The sequence below is a fragment of the Galleria mellonella genome, unplaced genomic scaffold, assembly GCF_026898425.1.
Source record: "Galleria mellonella isolate WM207_F2 unplaced genomic scaffold, CSIRO_AGI_GalMel_v1 utg424, whole genome shotgun sequence".
NCBI classification, from domain to species: domain Eukaryota; kingdom Metazoa; phylum Arthropoda; class Insecta; order Lepidoptera; family Pyralidae; genus Galleria; species Galleria mellonella.
The window spans coordinates 3,490,174-3,514,068 of NW_026442097.1; the positions used below are offsets into that span (position 1 = coordinate 3,490,174).

The 23,895-nt window shown below is 33.4% G+C and overlaps 1 protein-coding gene across 3 annotated transcripts in view; it reads right to left on the bottom strand.

Annotated features, from left to right (window-relative positions):
• LOC113515726 (probable nuclear hormone receptor HR3) overlaps nucleotides 1-19,696 on the bottom strand; it is a 178,192-nt gene extending 158,496 nt beyond the window's left edge. Inside the window, exon 1 of one of the 3 annotated variants that reach the window (XM_052898278.1) lies at nucleotides 19,396-19,696. In XM_052898278.1, coding sequence (XP_052754238.1) covers nucleotides 19,396-19,414 — 19 coding nt within the window. In that variant the 5' untranslated portion in view covers nucleotides 19,415-19,696. Of the gene's footprint in view, nucleotides 1-3,847; nucleotides 4,989-19,395 lie in introns of those variants that run through there. The other 2 variants (XM_052898264.1, XM_052898279.1) reach the window with 2 other exon arrangements.
• Nucleotides 19,697-23,895: the final 4,199 nt, after the last annotated feature.

The following is a 23,895-nucleotide window of genomic DNA, read 5'->3' on the forward strand; positions in this document are numbered from 1 at the left end:
ATAAAATTATTTAAAAGAGCATCACGCAAGTTTCTTGCTCGTTCTTCTTGTGATGAGACAGCTTTCCGAACGAGCGGTAAATTAAAAAAAATGTAATGACTTTTCAAAAGTGCTTCAATGTAAGTTTATTTGAATAAATGATTTCTATTCTATTCTATTTTGTTAAGAGAGGGGCTGGCTGAAAACCAGCGCTGTGCAGCTGTATACATTGCACTGGGATGCTCAGCTGAGTCAGTTCCTTTTGCCTAATATAAGACACTTCTTATATATAATGTTATTTATTTATTTATTTATTCTTTATTGTACACAAAAAATTACAACATATATATAAAATAAAGATGTACAACAAGCGAGCTTAACTCTGTAAGAGTTCTCTTCCAGCAAACCCTCAGTGGAAAGGAGCATTAATTATTAGCAGTATGCGTACAATAATAGAAGGAAACATTATAGATGTTTCTATTTTAAAAATTAATAAATATGTTATTGTATTTTTCTAGCTAAAAAGATTTTTTATTATATTCCTTGTAACCTTTTTGATTGGCAATCCTAAAAGTCGATTAAAAATATTATTACTATTGCCATTTCATGAAAGGCACGAGATACGGTAACATGTATCAGACACTTGTGAGTTGACATCATTGTGTACAGAGATAACGTCGTACCCAAATCATACCCGGCGATAGTGACGTAACAGTGTTGATAGTATTGAGTAAAATAAAGGGAACGACGTACGCACAGTACATTCACACGATTATTGATATAGATTACGTTCCGTTTCACGTAATGTTTGTAACAACTTCAATCTAAACTTTTATTATAAAACGGAATGATTATTTTGTTCGTAATGGTTCTTCGCCGATTTTAAAATTTCTTTTACCTGAAGTAAATTATTTGAATTAAGTATTTACCTTATATTTCTTTTTAATAGATTTTTAATAAATATTAATAGAATGGTAACCCCGTCTGAGCCAACAGTATATGCCGACGGGGCATCAGTAAGGGATGATAGATGAAAAGCGTGATGAATACACCAGGAATTCAACACGTGGAGGTTGACCTGATAGCGTATATTGCTAGCAATGGGACTGGTAGTCCACATTACTAACAATCCCTTCCCCCCTGTAGCTTACATCATAGGCTGTTTTTTATATTAAAAAAGCTGTGCAAAGCCGTGACGGGTCTTTGTGTACAATAAACAAATGAAACTAATTTTATAAAGAGGAATGTATTATTTTATAAGAGATTGCTTAGCGATAAGGCCGCCTTTTGTATCACTTCCCATTAATATTTACTGTATTTGTTATTTCTCTTGTTACTTGGTGCAATAAAGTGTAAATAAATAAATAATTTTTTTTGTTTATAATGAACTAGCAATCCGGTTTCGCGAGAGTATTTTTTAAATCGGTTGCACTGTTTTCAGTTCATCCAAAAACCAAATCTTGCCTATTTGGAATATTAGTATAAATAGTATAGATAAACTTAAAAACTACTCAACTGATTAAAAAAAAAAATTATCTATAGAAAGCTACATTCAACGAGTAAGATAGACTGATAGATTTTTTATCTAAAAAAAAATAGAATCCCCTACGAAAATGACAGTAATGTAACCCAAGGTATCAAATACTTGCCTAATAAAACTTATATAAAATACTCATAAATTTATATAAATAATTAATTCGCCGTGTGATCCCGGCATTGAATAGGCCACCCCTTCCTTTCCCATGGGTGTCGTAAGAGTCTACTAAGGCAGGACGAAGGATGAGTAACAGCGTCCCTCTTAAAACATGTTTAAAAGCCTAACTGCGGTTGCCAACCCGCCTGCCAAGCGTGGCAACTACTGGCAAAACTCCCCTTATGGGGACGGCTTATGTCCAACAGTGGACAGTTAAAGGCTGAAATAATAATATTAATAAACAATCCTCATTAATTTTTCTCTATTTACGATTATTAGGTTTGAAAACATTGATTTAAAAAATAGTTAATATAATTTTTTTCACAATTTAATAGTTTAATGTAATTTTTGTTTAATGCAATATAATGTAGAACTTGCTATAGGTGAAAGAAAATTTAAAATTAGTTGAGTAGTTTCTGAATTTATCCGTTACAAACAAAAAAAAAATCTTTCCTCTTTATAATATTTGTATAGACGAATAAAACGCATCGATCTACGATGTGATGGTTTGTAGACACATTAGATTAAAAAGTATAACTTGCTCCGTAGAAAAGCGACTTCAGTCGTAACATACCTATGAATTTTATATGTCTATGAAATAAATACTAAAATACACAAGATATTTTATAGACACATTAAATTAAAAATAATCTTTTCTCCAGAGAGACAAATTTTACTATATATATACAACTTAGAATGGCAAACAAGCTGACAGCCCACCTGATGGAAAGTGGTAACCGTCGCCTATACACATGAGCAGTACCATGGACATAACAAAGTATACTGTTTCGCCCATGATACACCCCATGCGTTGCCATTCCTGAGGATTCAGGTGTTATTACTCTGTACCCAGTAAATTCACGCCATATTCCACCCTTCAAACCGAAACACAGCCATGCAAACACAACTGCTTCACGGTTGAAACACGAATGGGACAAGCAATCGACTTTTGTACAAAGTCTCCCTCTGGTAAGGTAATATAACTAATAAACGTCTATAGTTGATTGTATACGAAAAGTACTTATCGATAATAATTATTATACCTACTTAATTGGAAATCAAATCTAAGTATTATAAATATTGATAACAAGACCTTAATTTTTTTTTTAAATCACTGCCTGTTGGTAGGGTAACTAGAAAACTATTTATTGTTCCAAAAATATAACAATATGCAATGACAAATTAGAAAATTCATATATTAAATATATAAATGGCGGAATCGGAACGAAAAATCGCATTTGTACAATTCCGTGTTCTATATTTAGTTTTAAGACGCCATTGTATCGTTAACCACTATGAAATGTTAAATCTATTGTGTCTACAAAAAGTGTTGCCATTCATCTGTGTATGAGTATTTACGATTTAAATCACTTTTTAATAGATAAAAAAAAAAGTAGGAGGTTCTCAATTCGTTTGTATTTTTTATTGTACTTATTACGTCATAACTCCGTCTTTTCTAAAATGGTATAAATTTTCAGTTTTCTTACGTGGAAATTTTATCAACAACGGTTCAGTAGTTTAGTTTGTAAATCACAATAACTATTTTTATACGATTAAAGTAACGAACAAAACGTATGATTCACCTCTGACCTTTCTATGTGAGGATGGACACCCAAGAATGACAAAGCATAAAAATACCACACAGTAATCTAGAAGGCCCTTACATGATCTACAACGTCATGAAATCATTAACCATTTTAATGTAAATTGGACTTCAATTATCGCGATAAGCAATTTGGGCTATTATACGTATAAATTAAAAGAACCAGCAAATTCTTTGAAATTCCAAGTATTATAATAGAGTATCATTAAGACTATGTTCCACAAAAAAAAACCGACTTCAATTGTAGCAAAACTAGTGTTTTTGATTTAAAACCAAACTACTGTATTGATTCTGATAAAATTTCTATGGGACTAAAGTATATCCTTTTAGATAAGAAAAACTTCCAAATCCGTTTAAAACTAACTGAGGTATGATGTAATTAATGTAAAAAAAAATACAACCGAATTGAAAACCTTCTTCGACTAACTTCAAAAAGTCAATTGAAAAAAAGTTTACAGTTCTAAACTTTTTTTGCGCGTCACATTGTACACAGAAACGTACTGGCCAATGCTCCACTGCCCTCCCACAAATGACGAGACGACACAAACATAATATTACACAACCAACATTACCTGACGCAGTAGTGGTTGCCGCTGTTGTTATCGACACAGTTGTCGATGTCGACGTGCTCGATTCCGTCGACGCGTTCGCCGAGTTCGTCATCTCCACGATCCTGTCCACTGCTATGCGATTGCCCGGCAAAATTCCTGAACTCTCCGCCGGTTCCGTGTTAGTGTCGGACTCTGTCTCCACAATTTGGGGGCTCGGCGCCGTCTGGCTTAGATCATTAGCCACAATAACGTTCACGGTGGTCAGAGACTCCAAATCGGAGCTGTCGCCTCCAACGTGAGAATTGTCGATGTAAACAGCGGCGGACCGCGCGCCCAGCGTTTCCATAACGCTCTCAGCTAACGACCGGGTCGACAGTTCATCGATATCGATATCCTGTTTTATGTCGATTATTATCTGGTGGCGTTTCGTGCCGCTGCCTGAGGGACTCTGCACTTGGTGGACGCTGACCTGCGCCTCGGTCCCGGGCTGGGACATGTGGTGTTGTATCACATGCGTCAGCTGACCTTCGAGCGTACTCTCGCGGTTGCCCGCCATTTTGTCGATTCGAATTTCAAAATTTAACACTCGTACACACTCCGCACATCGATATATCGATAACCCATGCGCGCGACACTAAAATTACGCACTAAGTAAAGTCGAAATGAAATTTTTTTTAAGAGAGAAGTCAGACTTTTGAGTTTCAGTCGAAATTAATTACTTTAAAATTATTGCACAAGACCTCTAATCTAGATAAATACACACAGGATTCTATTATGAACTAATGAACACGGGTATCACACTGCAGGAATAGGGTTATATCCTTTGAACACACTCTTACTTCCTTGCTTCCTTATTTGTTTAGCTGCCCCACTGCGGCAGTGCAGCGCGCAGATGCATATTAACTAGGTCAAGGGTCAATAGACTTCGAAAATACGCCACTCCGTTATCTGTGCCTTTGTGCGTGATTTTTGAATTTTGAAAATCGAATGGCAGTGTTCGTTCGTTGGAGGCACTATTTGTTTTACATTTTTAACTATTTTTTTCTTTTGTTTGGTTTGTTGTCTATGGGCGGTTTGTTTATGGTCTGGGAGCGCAGGACACGGTGACACGGTGTCCCAGATCTAGTAACGGACCGATGGCTCTCGCCCGCCGTAGCCACTGCAAGGCCTACGAAAGCGTAGCGCTACGCCGCCGCCGCCCGTAGGCGCTACACACTGCATACTTCCGTGTATTTATCTTGAGATAATTCGTATGGTGCTTTTTTTTATATTTCCCGATGAAAAAAATTATTTCTTTGATATGTAATATTAGATTTATGATGCTTAAAATATTAGATTATTGAATAAGATATTTATCTTTTTACCAAGTTTTTTATATGATCTTTCAGAACAAAAGCTACTTTAAAAATAAACAATTAAGCTACAATATTTTGAACACAATTTAAATAAATAACCAATAATAACTGTTCTATATATTTTCTGTAACTTATTAATCGAGCTAAATGACATTAAAATCCCCAAAAGAAAAAAATATATAATTGTACACGCTTTGCAAAGAAAAATAACAGCTACTGCCATCACAGATATAATATAGAATCAATACAGAAGTTTACCTTGTCGAATACCCTTTTGTTTTGTAAATCGTGATCAATAAAAAGTAAATAAATAAATGTCAAAATAATTGCAAAAATCGATTCCGATTTGCCTACGTAGTCCAATAAAACAGTCGTAAAAGAAAGATTCAAACGAATTAAGTATCATCTCCCTTTGGGAGTCGCTTAAAAACCCTAAGACATATCTCGGAAAACACGGCCCGTGTGTAGCAGTCCAATTCTGCCGACACGTGCCCACGCGTGCGCAGAAATGCCGCATCTTGCGTCTCCCTCACACCGTATAAGCGCATCCCTGTCTACGCGCTTCGATCGTTTCAGAATGACGAAAAAGGCATATAATCGAATTTGTGTTGTAGCCCGGTATTCGTATCAAAGTACGGTCGGCAGACAAAATAATTTGGTCAGACGAGGGATGGCCTTGAGCTAGATTTTGTGTAAACAATTAAATCCTAACTAATCCTACTTAGCATTTACCATGGAACTTTGTGAAAATGTTCGTATTGTATACTAAATCGGGGCTACTACCAAGAGACTACAGCATGGGGTTCTTCAAAAATGGGGTAGAGGATTCTTCAAGGTCGGCAACGCGCGCGCAATACCTCTGATATTGCAGACGTTCATAGACTACAGTAACCGCTTACAATAACAATATAGCCTGTCAGGTCGACCTCCACGTGGCCCTAGAAACTATCGAGCTGAGGTCCGAGTATATTCGTTATGATGGGCTAATTGGCCTGCATTTTCATTCTCGCCAGTGGATCTCACCATTCTATTTTCATCCATTAAAAAAACATTGATTTTTATTTATATACACAACACTTTCAATCAGAGGGGAAAGGGATTGTTAGAGACTGAGAATCCCATTGCTAGCAATATACCCACCCAGGTCGACCTCCTCGCAGTACTCCCTGGAAACTATTATGGTTAATTCCTGATGAATTCATCATGATGGGCTAACTGGCCTGTTTTCATCCTCATCGATCACCCTTCACTGGTGCTCCGCCAGCGTATCCCGTTAGCGCAGGCAGGGTTACCATACCATTTTCACCCATCAAAATAAAAACACTATCAATCAATATATTTACTTATATATTATTTATTTATATACTTGTGTACAATGAGTTATAAAATAGATATTAGGTTATAACAAAAATGGACACAGACGGACTTATCTCTTAAAGGGATCTCTTCCAGTCATCCTTAAGAGCCCGAAAGAAGAAAGTTTCTATATCAATATAATAAAGATCCATCGAGAAATCACAGTAAAAAGTACATTAATTTAAAAATATATATATATTTTACCAAACGTTGCCTCCTTTGCTGACGCTACGACGTCATTATGTAACGCGGCGATGACATTCAAAACAGGGAAACCCGAAGTAAATGTCCTAGCTATATGCATTTGGCTTTGTTTGTTTATGTCCAATAATTTTGATATGACACTTAATTTCCGTGCCAGATTACTCGGTTGTTTTGTTTTGAATTTATTTACAATAATACATATAATAATATATTAGAAATAAATTGTCCACCATTTATTTCGACATACACAGTCGGTAAATTAATTATTTTAATACTTCAATCGTAGTATCAATAGTATCCCATTGTCTAACTAAACTATCGACAACAATGTTTATTCGCAAAAAGAACAAAGAAGTCGCTGTGATTTTAAGACGCAGTTTCTGTTTACCTATATCCTATATGCATAAGTTTCACAAGCAAGTAAGTATCTACATTATACTATGTAACAAAGCCACTTCTGTCGTTAATACATATTTTAATGAACAATTAGAGATTTTGTAGACACATGAGATTGAAAATATTTAAATTTAGAATACGTAATATACAGCATTTTTCACCGTAAAGAAAAATCAAAAACAAGTGTTTTTTGCTATGTAAAAAAAGTTATTTCAGATGTAAAGACACACGTCGATAAATGATATATTTCGTAGATACATGAGACTGAAAATATTCGAATTTAGAATGCGGAATCGTACATATACATATTTATTTTGTTGCGTAATAGTTTTTTCCGCAAAGAAAAATTTCAAATAAGTATTTTTTTCCAAGTAAAAAAGCTACTCAGACGTGAATATACATTACATTTTCTTTTCAGCCGTTAACTATCCACTGCTGAATATAAGCCTTCCTCATAAGGTGAGTTTTACCAGTAGTTGCCACACAGGCGGGTTGGACACGGCAGTTAGACTTTAAAGACGTTTTAAGAGAGACGCTGCTCTGCCTATCCTTCTACCGTAAAAATCCTTTAATCGCCTTACGACACCTACAGGAAAGGAAGGGATGGCTTATTCTATGCATACATATATGAATAAAGAATTAGACGTTTCATAGACACATGAAATTAAAAGTATTCGAATTTAGATCGCGGATTCGCGTATCTTCGAGTAAATTTTGCTTCATAATAAGCAAGTACATTTTCCGCAAAAAAAAAAATAATTCTGATTTGTAAAAAAGCTATTTTAATCGTACAATACATACATACGTTGATGGAGGATGGAGGAAATATTTGAATTTAGAATACAGAATTGTATGTCTACAAATAGATATAATATATATATATATATATATATATATGGATTTGGCTGGTACGGGTTCCTCGCGTTCCAAGCGTGTCATGAAGAAGTGAGCTGTTGTGCAGATTATTGTGATGGTTTTGGTGGCAATATTCTTGTTGTGGGTATATTATAATTTCTTTTTTTTTTTTACAAACTTATATAAGGTAAACTATTCATCAATTATTGTAATCTTTACGGGGTATGTTAAAAAATTTTATAAAAATTCTCATTATATTATGACATTTATAAATTTCAAAATTATGTTTTGGTTTGTTTTCTTTGACAACTCATTCAGAATAACAGATATGATAGATTAGATTGACAGTTCCTCAACATAGATAGAATACATGTATTTTTATTTATTTATTTATTTATTTATTTTTTTTAATTAGATGGGTAACAATATAATCATACTACTGTTGGGGGTTTATATCTATTCAGCTATCTAAATAAGTTTGACTGTCCTTACGCTGTATTCTTCTGTATCTACACGTATTATTATATTTGCTAATTTAATGTTGCCGCCAATGCCAAAACAAAAACAATTTACTGTTTTACTTTTTTTATATTAATACTGTTTTTTTTATTGTGGATTTTATCCAAATATATTTTTTTTTTTCCTTTTTTTAGTCAATTTCGTAGTCCACTACTGGCAGGTAGATGAATTGAAGTTTTTCTATTTGTATAAAGAATTTTTTTTTTGTGTTTATATATTTATATATATATATATTAGTATTGTCTTATACACATACATACATGGTTTCAGAATCCGATTCTGATGATACATTTCTATCCGTTTCTTCTTCTAGCAATGTAAGTTTTCATAGTTTGCCTACTCCTTTAGAAGAAATCTTAAAAACTAATTTTTCTTCTCATCCTAAAAACTTTAACACCGTTCACATAAATGCCCAAAGTATTCCTGCACATTATTCGGACTTGCTATCTACATTTAATGTAAATAACCTCCATGGCATATTTATCTCGGAGTCATGGTTGAAGCCCTGCCTTCCATCTACTTCCTATTCCTTACCCGGTTTTAATTTAATTCGTTGTGATCGCACCGGAAGGGTTGGTGGTGGTGTTGCTGTATACCTTCGTTCTGATATCCCTTACGCTATTATTAACTCTTCTTTAACGGTAAATTCTTCCTGCAATTTTGAACACCTTTTCCTTGAAATAACTCTCTGTCATACCAAGGTTCTACTAGGAGTTTTCTATAGTCCATCTTTCACTACTGATTATTTTTCCTCTTTTGAAAGCCTCTTAGAGAACCTAATCCCGTCCTATAATCACACTATTATTATGGGGGACTTTAATACTTGCCTTCTTAAAAATGACCTGCGTGCGAATCGTCTTAAGTCTCTGGCCCATGCTTGCAATCTAGAGATCCTGCCCCTCCAAGCCACCCATTTCTTTCCTAACTGTAATCCTTCCTTACTTGATTTGATTTTAGTCTCCTCTCCTGACCATGTTGCGAAACATGGCCAATATCCTGCAGATGCATTTTCCTTCCATAACCTCATTTATCTGTCTTATAAAATACGTCCTCCCAAAGTTAAACGGAAAATCCTTATGCAGCGCAATTTTGGTGCTATTGATATTGACCGTTTACGTCACGATGCTGCGGATTGTGATTGGTCGAGTATCGGTACAGCAGCAAATATTAATGATCAGGTAGAATTATTTAATAAATTAATTTTAGATCTGTACGATAAACATGCTCCCATCCGCCCGGTCAGGGTTAAGCATTTACCTGCACCTTGGCTTACAGACAAGATCAAGTCCATAATCCACAAAAAAAATATTGCTAAAACTAATTATAAGTCGGATCCGGACAGACATCGTAATGAGTACATCAATACTAGAAATCTCTGCAACAGGGTGTGTAGGGAGGCTCAACGACGCCACATTCATAAATCCGTAGAAAATGGTGATGCAGCAAAAGTTTGGAAATTTCTTAAGTCATTAGGGGTTGGTAAGAGTCATAACGATAATCCTGGTAATCTTGATGTTGAGTGTCTTAATAATCATTTTTGTACTTCTACTGTCATGGACAGCAATGTAAAATCTAAGACATTGCACTATCTTTCATCCACTATCGCCCCTAATTGTACTCCTTTTATTTTTGATCAGTTGACCGATTGTGATGTTGAAAAGAGTTTACGGTCTATATCGTCAAACGCCATTGGCACAGATAGCATTAGTCGTAATATGATTTTACCTATCCTTGATATCCTTTTACCCACCATTACCTTACTTTTCAACAATTCCCTGTCCTCCGGTTTCTTTCCTTCAGCTTGGAAAGCAGCTTTCATAATCCCTCTACCAAAAAAGAAACTTCCTTCCTCGTTCTCAGATTACCGTCCAATTTCTATACTCCCTTTTCTATCCAAAGCCTTAGAACGCCTTGTCCAACAAAAACTTAACTTTTACCTATCAAGAAACAATCTCTTAAATCCTCTTCAATCTGGTTTCCGTCCTGGTCATAGTACGACTACTGCTCTTATTAAAATTTCTGACGATATCCGTTTTGGCATGGAGAATTCTCAATTAACGGTCTTAACATTATTGGACTTTAGCAATGCCTTTAATACTGTTGATTTTGATATTTTGTTAGGATTGCTAACCTCTCTCAACATATCTCCAACGGCAATTGACTGGTTTCGTAGTTACCTGTTTGGACGTCGGCAACGTATTCGCATTGATGACGTTTTATCTTCTTGGTGCCATACGTCAGCTGGCGTGCCGCAGGGTGGCGTCTTATCTCCTCTTCTATTTGCCTTATTTATTAGCACTATCACTTCGAAACTTCAATCTTCCTACCACCTTTATGCAGATGATTTACAGATTTACTCTTTAGCCCCTCTGGTTGATATCTCTTTAGCAATATCTACTGTTAACGCCGATCTGGAACGTATATCTGCCTGGAGTAAATCTCATGGTCTTGTTATAAACCCCTTGAAGACACAAGCCATTATTATTGGGAGTCCCATACTTATTTCCAAAATTTCCTCGACCAGTCTTCCGCCTGTGGTTTTTGATGGGGTTATGATAGATTACCAGAAAAAAGTAAAAAATCTTGGCATTATTTTTGATAACACTTTGTCATGGTCTCCACAAATCTCGGAGATCAGTAAAAAAATGTTTGCTGCAACTTTTGCCTTAAATAGACTACGTAATTTCCTCCCAGTTAACACCAAAATTGCGCTCGCACACACCTTACTCCTACCCATTCTTGATTATGCCGACTCATGTTATTTAGACCTCACCGAAGAGCAATTAAACAAGCTTGAGCGTCTCCAAAATTTATGTATCCGCTTCATATTTGGTCTTCGCAAATATGATCACATTTCTCAATTTCGTACTCAACTCAAGTGGCTCTCTATCCGTTTTCGTCGTAATCTGCATATCCTGTCTCTTCTTTACACAATCCTTTTTAATCCTGCTGCTCCTGATTATCTAAAAGACCGATTCTTGTTTCTCAGTGAGGCTAATGATCATACTTTACGCAGTGTCAATAACCTCCGACTTAAATTTCCCACTCATTCTTCTTCCTTTTATTCTAAATCCTTTACTGTTCAGGCAGTTCGTCTATGGAACTCACTACCTACCTCTATTCGGTGCGCTCAAACTCTTACTAGCTTCAAAACCTCTGTTAAATCTTACTACCTCTCACTTTAGTACTATTTTCCTGTGTTCTCTCTTCGTTTTCCTTCGTCATTTTTTTCTGTTGTATGTATGCTGTTAAGTATGTGTATGTTATGTATATATTTAATTGTGTATATATTATATATGTATGTGTATATATGTATGTATGTATCTATATATGTTTGTATATGATAATATTTATATAATAGTGCGCCACCTACTCTTTGTCTTTTTCTCAATGTCCTCTACCCAAAGGTTGTCTGGAAGAGATTGCTTAGCGATAAGGCCGCCTTTTGTATCACTTCTCATTAATATTTACTGTATTTGTTATTTCTCTTTTTATTTGGTGCAATAAAGTGTAAATAAATAAATAAATAAATAAATAATAAATAAATAAATAATATATATATAAATATATATATATATATATATATATATATATATATATATATATATATATAACAAATAACAACTTATTTAATTCTGCAGCAAATTTAAAACAAGTGTATTTGGATAAAGACGATTTGAATTTAAATATGTTTACATTTTCAATGAAAGAAATTCATTAATTTTCTTCAAATATTTCTTTTATTAATTCATCATTAATTTTTAATGAAAGAAATGAATAATTGACTTAATTTAGTAGCAGCACAAATAATAAAGGTGCCAATTTGTTACATGTATTAATTTCATTCGGTGAATGTTTTTGTTACTATTTCAACAGAACTTGTTTTTTTAAGGTGATACTGGAATGATAACCCCGCCTGCGCTATCGGTGTACGCTGCAGCGCTGGTGAGACACCAGTGAGGGATGATAGGTGAGGATGAAGCAGGTCAGTTAGTCCATTGTGATAAATACAAAATTGACCGCAATAATTTACAAGCGAAACCATGAGATCGACCTGATAGGGTATAAACTTTTCAACCGACTTCAAAAATAAGAGGGTTCTCAATACGGATCTAATTTTCTATTTTTTTTTTAAGATATTTTTATCGATTGATGCCGTAAAAAAAATATCAAAATTGGACTATGTTTTTTGTTTAATGTATGTTAATGGGATGGTAACCCCGCTTGCGCTATCGGTATACATCGGCGGGGCACCAGTGACGGCTGATAGGTGAAAATGAAGCAGGTCAGTTAGCCCACCGTGACGAATTCCACCAGTATTAACCGCGACGGTTTCCAGGGGGAATCGCGTGGAGGTCGACTTGACAGATTGTATTGCTAGCAATGAGTCAGTTAGACCCCGTTACTAACAATCCCTTTCCCCCGGACTATGGTGTTACGCGTCCATACCCTGTAATTTCACTGCCGTATCTCATCTTTCAAACCGGAACACAACCATTTCCATCAGGTGGGCCGTCAGCTTGTTTGCCATTCTAAGTTGTATAAAAAAAAAGCTTCTAAGAGGAAAGGATTATTAGTAATGCGGACTACCAGTCCCATTGCTAACAATATATCAAGTCAACCTAAACGTGCCCCCCCCGCCTCCTAGAAACCATCGTACTGAATTCCAGGTGCAGTCGTCACGATGGGCTAACTGACCTGCCTTCTCACCTAATGTCCTTCACTACCTTGCCAGTGTATACCGTTAGCGCAGGTGCGGATATCATTCTATTATCATACATAATACAGGTGGGACAGAGATACCCATGCAAATAGCTTTTATAAAATCTATTTGGCATTATTTATTTATTCCTCTGCGGATTAAACAAATTTTGGCGCATTGTATAGGCAACTGAGTGATAGTGTGAGCGCACTCTATTATCCGATAGCGGTACTAAATTGCAAATTTAAAAGTAAAACCACCTATCACGTACGCCAGCTAACGGGAAATAGCCGAATTGCGTTCGTTGAACCCGCTGCGTTTCATTGCGCAACTTTCAAGTTCTGTCACGATTACGGTGCTTTTGAACTTCGAATTGTCACGTATATTCCGTGGCGCGAATTTTAAAAATGGAACTGTACTTTTTTTTCATAATTTAAATGCAAAAATGTAGAACGCTATTCTTATGGGAGACACGTATTATAAATATACAACATCTGTATTTAGTAAAATTAGGTCACTTGGATATTATGGGACTGATTTAATTATGTAACAACAGTAAGACTGTAAATACATTAAATCATAGACAAAATAAAAATATCAAATACATTTTATTATAGATGTCAACTATTGTTTTTTTTTTTTGTTACAATAAAAAACATAGGTCGTAATGAGTAGATGAATGTATACACATTGTAGTACAAGTACACAGTAGTACAACTCGTTTTTTTCTTAATAATAAAAAGTTTTACCGTGTGGCTGTGGACCGGTCGAGGTCAATAAACTCTTTCGGCACGGAATCTAGAGGCAATGGTACATTATAAATAACACAAATTGATTGAGATACGAGAAGTTGAAACGGTGACTTGAGTTTATGTCATTTATAGATAATTTAATACATTATGATAATTACAATATTTACGTTGACAGTTTGTTCACTGTAGTGGCACTAATATAAATCTTTTTTTTTATAGTATTAAGTTGACAAACAAGCACGTAGCATAAGTTTATACTAAAATGAATATCCTAATATTATTATCACTTAATATTAACTTTACAATAAACGAAAGCTTCAATAGTTACATTTATATCACAGACAAGTTAAGAAACTCATCCTTTTTAAAATCGCATCAAAAGAGAAATAAAATTTATCCGCTCTCATTTGATAATAAAATAAACTTCTTACTTCAGAAAATAAATTTAGTCTAAAATTAATTAAATAATTAAAATCTAAACTTAAATTTATTATTTATTTGTTATATTTAATATTAAACAATTTAACTATCCTAAAATAGACAATTTCATTTAAAACTAAAATAATATAAATGTATTTTTGAAAAATGATAAAATTAAAATAGGCTGTATGCCAAGGACATCTCTGGCATCTGTAAGTTTCAATTATAGTTGCGATAACCGTTCTCAGGAAATTTAAATTGTGTAAAAAATCAAACGTAATTATTACATATTGTTATACGTTTAATAGTAAGTTCGTAACTAAAGGTTATTGACCACTGACCAATCGTATATTGTATATGCTAGATATAAAGATAAAAAGTCTAGACGATTTCGTTTATTTTAGTGTTCTATTTAAATATCAAGACTAGATTTTAAGTTTTCGTGTTACAAATAATATAAAAATTATGTTTCATTAGACATGTAAAAGAAAACATTAAAAGTGAGAAAAAAAACACCTTTAATAGTTACATTTATAATTCAATAAACGTTTAAAATACACTTAAACTAATTTACGCATAATTTTTAATTAAGATTAATTAAAAAAATATGGTCATGACTATAATCCCTAATGAGATAATCAGAAGAGTATAGTGTGATCCATACAATCGGTGAAAAAGAAATAGAATTTATAATTTCATTTAAATACATATTTTAAATACGATTTTCTCAATTTTAATACGAATATGTACAGAAAATTACATTTAAAATAATGTCAATAGTACTGATTTAATTATAACCCTACTACAACTAATCGATTAAAAAATGTTTGTTAGAGACATGAAACAAAGGAACGAAACATACACAGCCGTCATTTGAATCTGCCATAGACAAACATTTACTTTTTACTCATCCCAAGTACAGGCACCCGACACTACAGCCGGTCCCACGGCGTCGCATGCACGAAACGCGTCCATATAACGGGTGCATGCGCACAGTTACACAGTATGTGGGTGAGCCGAGGCTAACTGCGAGCACCGTTAGCTACGTCACATCACAAGAACTAGTGTTGCGCCGCGGGGGTGTGTTGTCGAGGAAAATGCGTACGCAAGATGAATGCGTTAAATCACGATCCTAATGTAAGTTATGGACTAAGTAACAATGTATAAATCTATTTAAAATTCCAAGACCTTTAGAATTAATACAAAGAGATACATTTTTTTTTACACAACTGAGGTGACAGACAAACCTACAGCCCATCTGATGGTGAGCGGTTACCTTATGATGTACGTACCTATGAACTCCTGAAATACAGGGGTATTACGTGTGCAATTCTACGACCCTGAAGAAACTTCTGTACTCCTTTTTTGAAGAAGCCCATGCTATAGTCTCTTGGAGAAACCTCGACAAGGTGCTCATTCCATAACCTTTTGCTTCGCGATTTAAAACGATGATGTAAGGATTGTACCAATGCTTTCAAATCTGTTCAAGCATTTAAAAGTTCTGGTAGAATAAAAAATTACATACATGAACCCTAAAAACATAAAACTTCTTTATTGAAAAATCGTATAAAAATAGCGACTTAGTTATATCAAAGTATTTCAATTAAAATTTTATACAACATGTATAGCAATTACATTTTTTTTCTTACACTTCAAATTCACACAAAAATTCACTAAATAAATTGGGGAATTCTACCTAATCAAAGTAGTCTTAGAGAATGTTACCATAGTCAAACAAAACCTCTCCTTCCAATTGTTCAACAAATACGTCTATATATACAGCCTCTACATTCTCTAATCGTCATATGATTGTTCGAAACATGAATAAGCTAGTTGATTCACTGATTAATGCTTGCACTGTGGCTTTACCATCAGAATGTTCCCGAGTTTCATCTTGGATGTTTCTGAGTTTCAACTGTTGATGGACATATCTAGATGTTTAGATTTTTGGGGATTTGTTCTTAAAATACGTAGGTAAAATAAAATACGTGGATAAACGTATGAATACATTTAAATTATATTCAGAACAGTTAGAATACATTCTTAATTAATATATAGGCTGAAATCAAATACAATTGAATTCTTTTAAGGGAGTTTTCTGCCACTTAAACAACATTATTTTTTAATAAAACGTTGGTCTAAAAAAGTACAAGAAATTTTGAATACTTTTATACCTATTAATTTAAAAGCTTCGTGTTACTATAGGAGGTTAAGAAAATTTTGTGGATTTCGACAAAGTTTTTTTCGGGGGTGTAATATATTTTATTTTACAGCTAAAACCATTTTATTATGCTGTTATTTTTTTTATTTCACCTGTATATGATACTCTGATAAGTGATTCTCAGTTCTATTAGGATAATTTACAATTACAATAGACAAGGTGTTATAACGACCTGACTAGTATAAAAAAAAATACAAAAATACATTACAAACACTTTTCATGTCATCATGGTATATGATGTTAACTGTTCAATATCAATAACCATTCAGAAACCGTCGATCCGTTAGAAAAAAGTATTGTAAAAAAGTCGATACCGTCAAGTTTATCGACCCCGAAAGCCTTGTCGAGAGAAATTGAGAACTCGCACATCACTAGCTTAGAGTACCGTACGCTACGTCACGAAGAAAGGGATTGCGGCAACGGTAAACAGAGGGCCTTGCCGTATCGCCTAGCGGTCGCGAAACTGTCGCTTTTCCGTCGTATCGGGGCTTGGAGTGATGACCTTTCTTTTCGTAGTATACAGAATTGATGCTAGTCATATGTACTTTATAAGGGACTTCCAAAAGGAGGTTCTCAATTTATCTGTATTTTTTTATCTGTGTTATGCAATAGCAGCGCCAATTCTACTATTATTAGAACAAAGAACTGTTTGTGGCAAAGCAAAGTCTTGTTGTAAAATGGTTCTGCTTTCTAATTTAAAATTTTTAGTATAATACGTTTACGAAATCACTAATTTCGGGCAAAATATACTTGTTTTCAATATAAATTGATAAAATTTCTTACTCATTCATTTTATTACTCATACTAAATCATATTACTGATAAGATTTTTTTTAATTGATAGATATATTAATCATAACATAATCTAGGAAACAAATATTTTGATACTAGGAATAGAACATAAAAATAAATAATAAATGCGGCCTCGAATAACTTAAAATTTACTAGCGCGCTCTAAAGTAACACATATTTCCATAGACAATTTTTGAACGTACAGTTCGAAACATTTTTGAACAAAGCGCCAAGTCGATACACCGATAGCCCTCACGTTTGAATATCCAAAACAGTACGGTAGTTGCTGACAATGTGAATATTTAAGATTTTTATTCTCTTTCATCATGTTATTGTAATGTGGTGAGATTTCATTGAAATATTTAATTTAATTTTTCTCACTTAATCTCTATTAAAATAGCATCATTTTTTTTTCATTTTTTTTTATTTTAATAAATAATAATCTTAGTGAACCTATAATGTTAAGTACAGATTTATAGTAAAAAAGTGGAGATGATAAGACATAGCGCTGACCTATGCAGACATTTAATACCAATATATCTTTGTAGGTCAGGATTTTATAATATTACATTCATAAATCTCTTCCCTGTCGACTCCTGATGTCTTTCTCTAGAAATTATTATAATTATTATCTCAATAATTGTCTAATAATGAAGATAAAAATCTTCAATTATATGCATTTTAATATATTTTTATTTGATCTAACTTCCGAAAACTTTCGAGATTTTAAAATTGATTACTTCAGATTTTAACCATACGTTTGAAAATGTGAAATTAGGAAACCCTTTAATGACTGATCACTGATCAACCTTAACTACTTTTATTTCCCATTAAAAAATGCCATCCTTATACAGTCATTGAATTTAGCTAACCAATATAACTAATATTTTAATAATACTTTTATGCAACCTTCAACAACAAACAAAGGATTGCTGTTACCACTTTTGAAAGTAGTAACAGTCGCCTATAGCTATAAACAGCATCTAGAACATCATACCTAAGCTATCCCTCAGACGTTACCACTCCTGAAGACTGTGATGTTATGACTCTGTATTCACTGTCATATCCCACATTTCAAAATGAAACTCGACCATAAAAACGCAACTGCTGGGCCGTAGTACCTAATACCAATAAGATAACAGTAGGTACCCATATAAATAAGTTTTGTCAACTTTATTATTTCATATCTGTAATGACATTAGCATCCCATTTTATCCCTTTAAAATTTAATTGTGAAAATAGTATATATTTTCAATTAATCTACTTAGTTATCATGTACAGTTAGTATTTACCACTTTTAAACAGGTGGGCAAAAAAATCTATATTATTCGCTTCTAAAGGAGTTAAATGTTTTACTCAATACTTTTATTTCTTTTCTCTTTTCATTTTATTTCTAATACATTGAATTCTGCATATACTAACTATATATATATATATATATATATATATATATATATATATATATATATATATATATATATATATATATATATATATATATATATATATATATATATATATATATATATATATATATATATATAATTTCAGGAAAATAAACATTATAGAAAGTGACATAAACCTAATTCAGAATTGTAAATTTCCAGCTGCGCGGTGTAAAATTCTAATTTTTGCTTTTTAAGTCACGCATTTTGTTTCCGTCAACAGAAAGCAAAAGAGCGTTCACCTTTAACACTATTATATTATAGATACATAAAGTTAGTTTTAAATATAAATAAATAAAGAAAAAACAGACTTATAGATATTCATGAGATTGAAATAAATATACTAGCAACCCGCCTGGGTTTCATACAGGTAGATAGATAGAAGCACTGTTGTATAAATAAAAGATATTACTGGCTGATAATGTAGCTTCCTATACATAAAAGAACTTTTAAAATCGGTTATTTTATTAACTATTTTATTACTAATAAAAAAAACTATTTTTTCTGTTTGTAATATTAGTTTAAATTTGATTATTTAATATTTATAACTTACCTCTTATAGTGCTGGGCATTTTGAATAAATCCTTATAATGGACACAATACTAAAACATACAATCCAACGTAACGTAAGTCACTACAGCCAACACAAAATTATCCGAATTCAAGCATGATTTTCACAGGTACACCATGCTAACACAATTTTCACTGAATACACTTTTTGAAAATGGAACTGTTTTTCGCGCCCATCAGCTGTCAATGTCAAATTTCCCGCGCTTTCGGTCCAGAAAGCCACCCGCATACGTCCTAGTGACGTGCTGTGGCTGTGGCTTGTGCTTTTTTCGTTGCGGCGCGCGGCCCGAGACTCTCCGGTTAACTGTAATTTTTTTCGTGATGCGAACAGAGTAGTAACGGTGTCGAGGCCGGTTCTTCCACTCAGTGGATCTTCTCGATAGCATGGAATCAATTGGTGTCCGATGAATTCGATGAACGCGCAAGTAATGGGAGATAGGACACCATATAGCTTCGATATAAAATTTTGTCTATGGTTAATTGCCATTTTTAGTTGATTTTGTTTTTAAATATTTTTTTCACGATCGAATATGGCACGTCTGCTGAAAAAAGAATATATTTTATAATTTCCAGAACTTTAGTTTCTGTTTTAACATTAGAATAATGAAGAAGTCTCCACAGTCGGGGTCCCAAAAGTGAGCAAACTAGCTGCACGAATTTATTGGAGATTATCGTGTTATTCACATAATCAGCTTTGTTTCGAGCACATAAATTCTATTGCAGAAATTAACTCTTTTTTAACTCCTTTCAACTTGTCCTATACATTACAGGTAGAGGCCCTTAACTCTTAGCCGTCATCAGCTGAGTTGAAGATTTAGTGTAGCACAGGCTAGAGAAATGGACAGAATCGTAAGCTACAAGTCACCCTTGATTTATTTTAAAGTATGGTGGGTAGTACAAAAGTACAGAAGGCTGTTCAAAAAGTCCAAAAATATAACAGCTGAATAAATAAGGTGGAAGAAGGAAGCGTTATACACCCATCTGCTACCCTCATAATGTAACAAAATCTAGAACTCATAGTACCTGTCACACGTTGTCACTCCTGAAGAGCAAGATGTTGATGATGATTCGTTTTATTCAAAACACTTGTAAGTAAGCTTGACGATCGACTCTACTGTCAATCAGATTGACTTCCAAATCAGTCTCCTCTGGAAATCATCGTGATTAATTTCTGGTGAATTACTATTCCAACTGACTTGACTTCATCTTCACCTACCATTTATTTATTAAAACTTTATTGAGCAATAAAATGTGTTACAAAAGGCGGACTTAATGCTATAGGTATTCTTTACTAGTCAACCTTTAGAATACGCAGTCACTCGATGGCGGTTTAAAAAATATATTTTAGTATAACTTAATAATTATATACATACAAATATTCATAAAATGAACATACATATTAATATAATATTTATGTATTAATACATATAATGAATTACTGCCTGCTCGATAACTTGTTTTGATTTAGAGAATTCAATAGGTGAGACTGAATATTCTTCTTAAAGGCAAATTTATTAGAGAGGGCACGTATGCAAAGGGCGTCACTCACTGATACCTCGCCAGCGTATGCAAAGGGCGCAGGCGAGATTACCATTTATACATTAAAAACACTTTTATATTTGTATAACTTTATACAGAAACAATTTGTTTAAAACAATTTATCAACTGAATTAAAAAAAAAAAAACAAAAACAGGTTCTCAATTCGATTGTATTTTTCTATGTTTGCTACCCCATAACTCCGTCAGTTGTAAAGCGATTTGGAAAATTCTTTGTTTATCTGAAAGGTTTTACTTACAGAATAGTCTTATAGGAATTTTATCAAATTTAGTTGAAGAGTAATTTTTAATTTAATTTAATTGGTTTTGCCATAATTGAAATCTTTTTTTTTTTATGAGACACGACGATTAATTTATGTTTAATTGTATAATTTATGAGACTTTTTCACAGTGTTTGTATTATTTGTGCTAATAATAAATTAATTAGTTTTCTCAATTTCGATAAATGTTAATTTATTTACAATGTCGACCAAAAGCTGAATAAGAATTGTAGAAATAGAAATGTACTTCTAAAATAAAACAACAATAAATTTGAAATAGATACTCATTAATATATAAAAGGCACTACAATAAAATATTAAAACAATTGTACGTGAATATACTAAAATCAAAAATATAATTATAATTATATATATTATTATTATTTTTACTGAACACGAACAATATAGCGTAAAAGAAAATACTTGGTGAACAAAGCAGAAATTCAGCACTTTTACATAGATATACCAATCTAGAGAGTTAACTCTTACAACAATTAAAACAACCGTTATATATTATAATTTTTACTTTTGAAACTATACACTCAAAAGTGGCCATAAGATAATAAACTAGGTGTAAATTAATAGTTACAAGTGTTACCGGATAAAACCGTTATTTTTTATAACTACATGTCTATAAACGTGTGAATCTGAAAAATCTGACAAATTCAAAATTCGAATCTTCCGGCGATGTCAAATTCCCGCGTAAACAAAACACCTGAGAGGACGTTGAACCCAACGGTACAGCGCAACTTACACGAACCAGTTGGACTGCCTTGTTATGACGTCATTTTAGTTACTCCACTTGCCCACAGATGGCATTTTAACGTTGGCAATAAAGATGGCGAGTAATAATTAAGTTTTGCAAATAAATGTGCACGCACGCACAGGTGTCAATGATCTTTCGTTGCTAAGTGCCTGTTATTCATCTTAGCAAATGTAATAATGAAATTGACTTTTTTTTTCTTTTACTTTATTTATACTTTATTATGTATACTAATAATACATAAAAATACATTTTTTATGTATTATTATGTATTTTTTTGGCATATTATTTTATCTGGTATTTGGCATAGGCATCTCCTTTCTTTTTCGTAATATCCTAAGAGGCTAAGGGAACTTAATCGTCGCGGGATGGGTAGCAGCATCCCTCCCTAAACATCACCAAAACCTAAGTACAATTTGGCAATGGCTTAGCAAGGTTAGCCCCTGTCAAGCGTGTCACGCTTCCATAGAATAAATCGCATAAATTGCACATGATTGTCCAGCTTAGTTTTATACTTTCTACAAATGTTTGAGATTTTTCCCTTAACAAAATTGATTTGGCAACTACTGGCAAAACCCCCCAATAGGAAGTGATCTATGTTGGGCAGTGGACAGTTAAGGGTTTTTTTTTTATTGATGAAAATGGATTGGTAAGCCTGCCTGTGCTAATGGGATACGCTGGCGGGGCACCAGTGAAGGGTGATCGATGAGCATGAAAACAGGCCAGTTAGCCCATCATGATGAATTCATCAGGAATTAATCATGATAGTTTCCATGGTGAACTACGAGGAGGTCGACCTGGTTGGGTATATTGCTAGCAATGGGATTTTTAGTCTCCATTACTAACATCCCTTTCCCCCCGACAGTTAACTGGTTGATATATATTATCATTTTATTTGATGTCAGAGTATAAATAAAATTGTATGTCACCAATTGTTTTCAACCTGCTATATCATGACGAATTTAGCAATAACACGATGATGATTTCCACAAGAAATCGCGTGGAGCTCAACCTGTAGGGTACATGTTGTGAATTAGCTACGATAGGTCAAGTGACTACCACTCACATCTCTTCATCATACACTGGTACCTATGCTAACGATATAACTATACGTACCTTTGTATATCGTTAGCATAGACGGGCGCATCATTCCATCTTCATTCGTTAAAAAATCGTTAGCTTTTTTGCCAAGTGCATAAAATCATCATGATTCATACAAAATCGATCATGTAATTGCGGGATTATTATGAAAAATTTCAAAAACATTTTGAAATTTAAACTTTATTTTTTAAGAAAATTGTTTAGTTTCATAAAGGACAAACTATGTTACAGTCAAAGTTTTCAGCTGTTAAAAAGTATTTATAATTGCAAAAAAACCAAGGTATTTGTCTGCTATCTTTTCAAACCGCGATTTTTATCATTAAACCACTTAAAATGAATTTTGATACATTTAAAACTAAACCGCGGGAAATCTGATGGAATGGCTGTCTGTGTAGCTGTAGCAAAGATTAAATAATTTCAAGATTTGTTTAAAAGTTATAAAATATTAAAATAGACATATTATATTAGTTCTCCCTGCTTATTCTGTAAAAGACTTAGTTTGAAGGTCTAAATTTTTAAAATGTAATAAAAGAATTAGCGCCATCTGTAATTGACTAGCTAAACTACTAGTGCCATTCATGCTTGGGACTACAACTTGTCAAAAAGATAATTTTCAGAGATGGATACTAGATGCCGCTGCACACCGTATACATTGTCTATAATACTCATTTCACTATAATACTTTTTATTAGGGTTTCATACAGAAATGGTAACATGGAATCCTTATAAATAATAAACGGCAAGTCTAAGAAATTAACAGATTTTAATACTATTGCTTTCCATCACTAGGATGCAATAATAG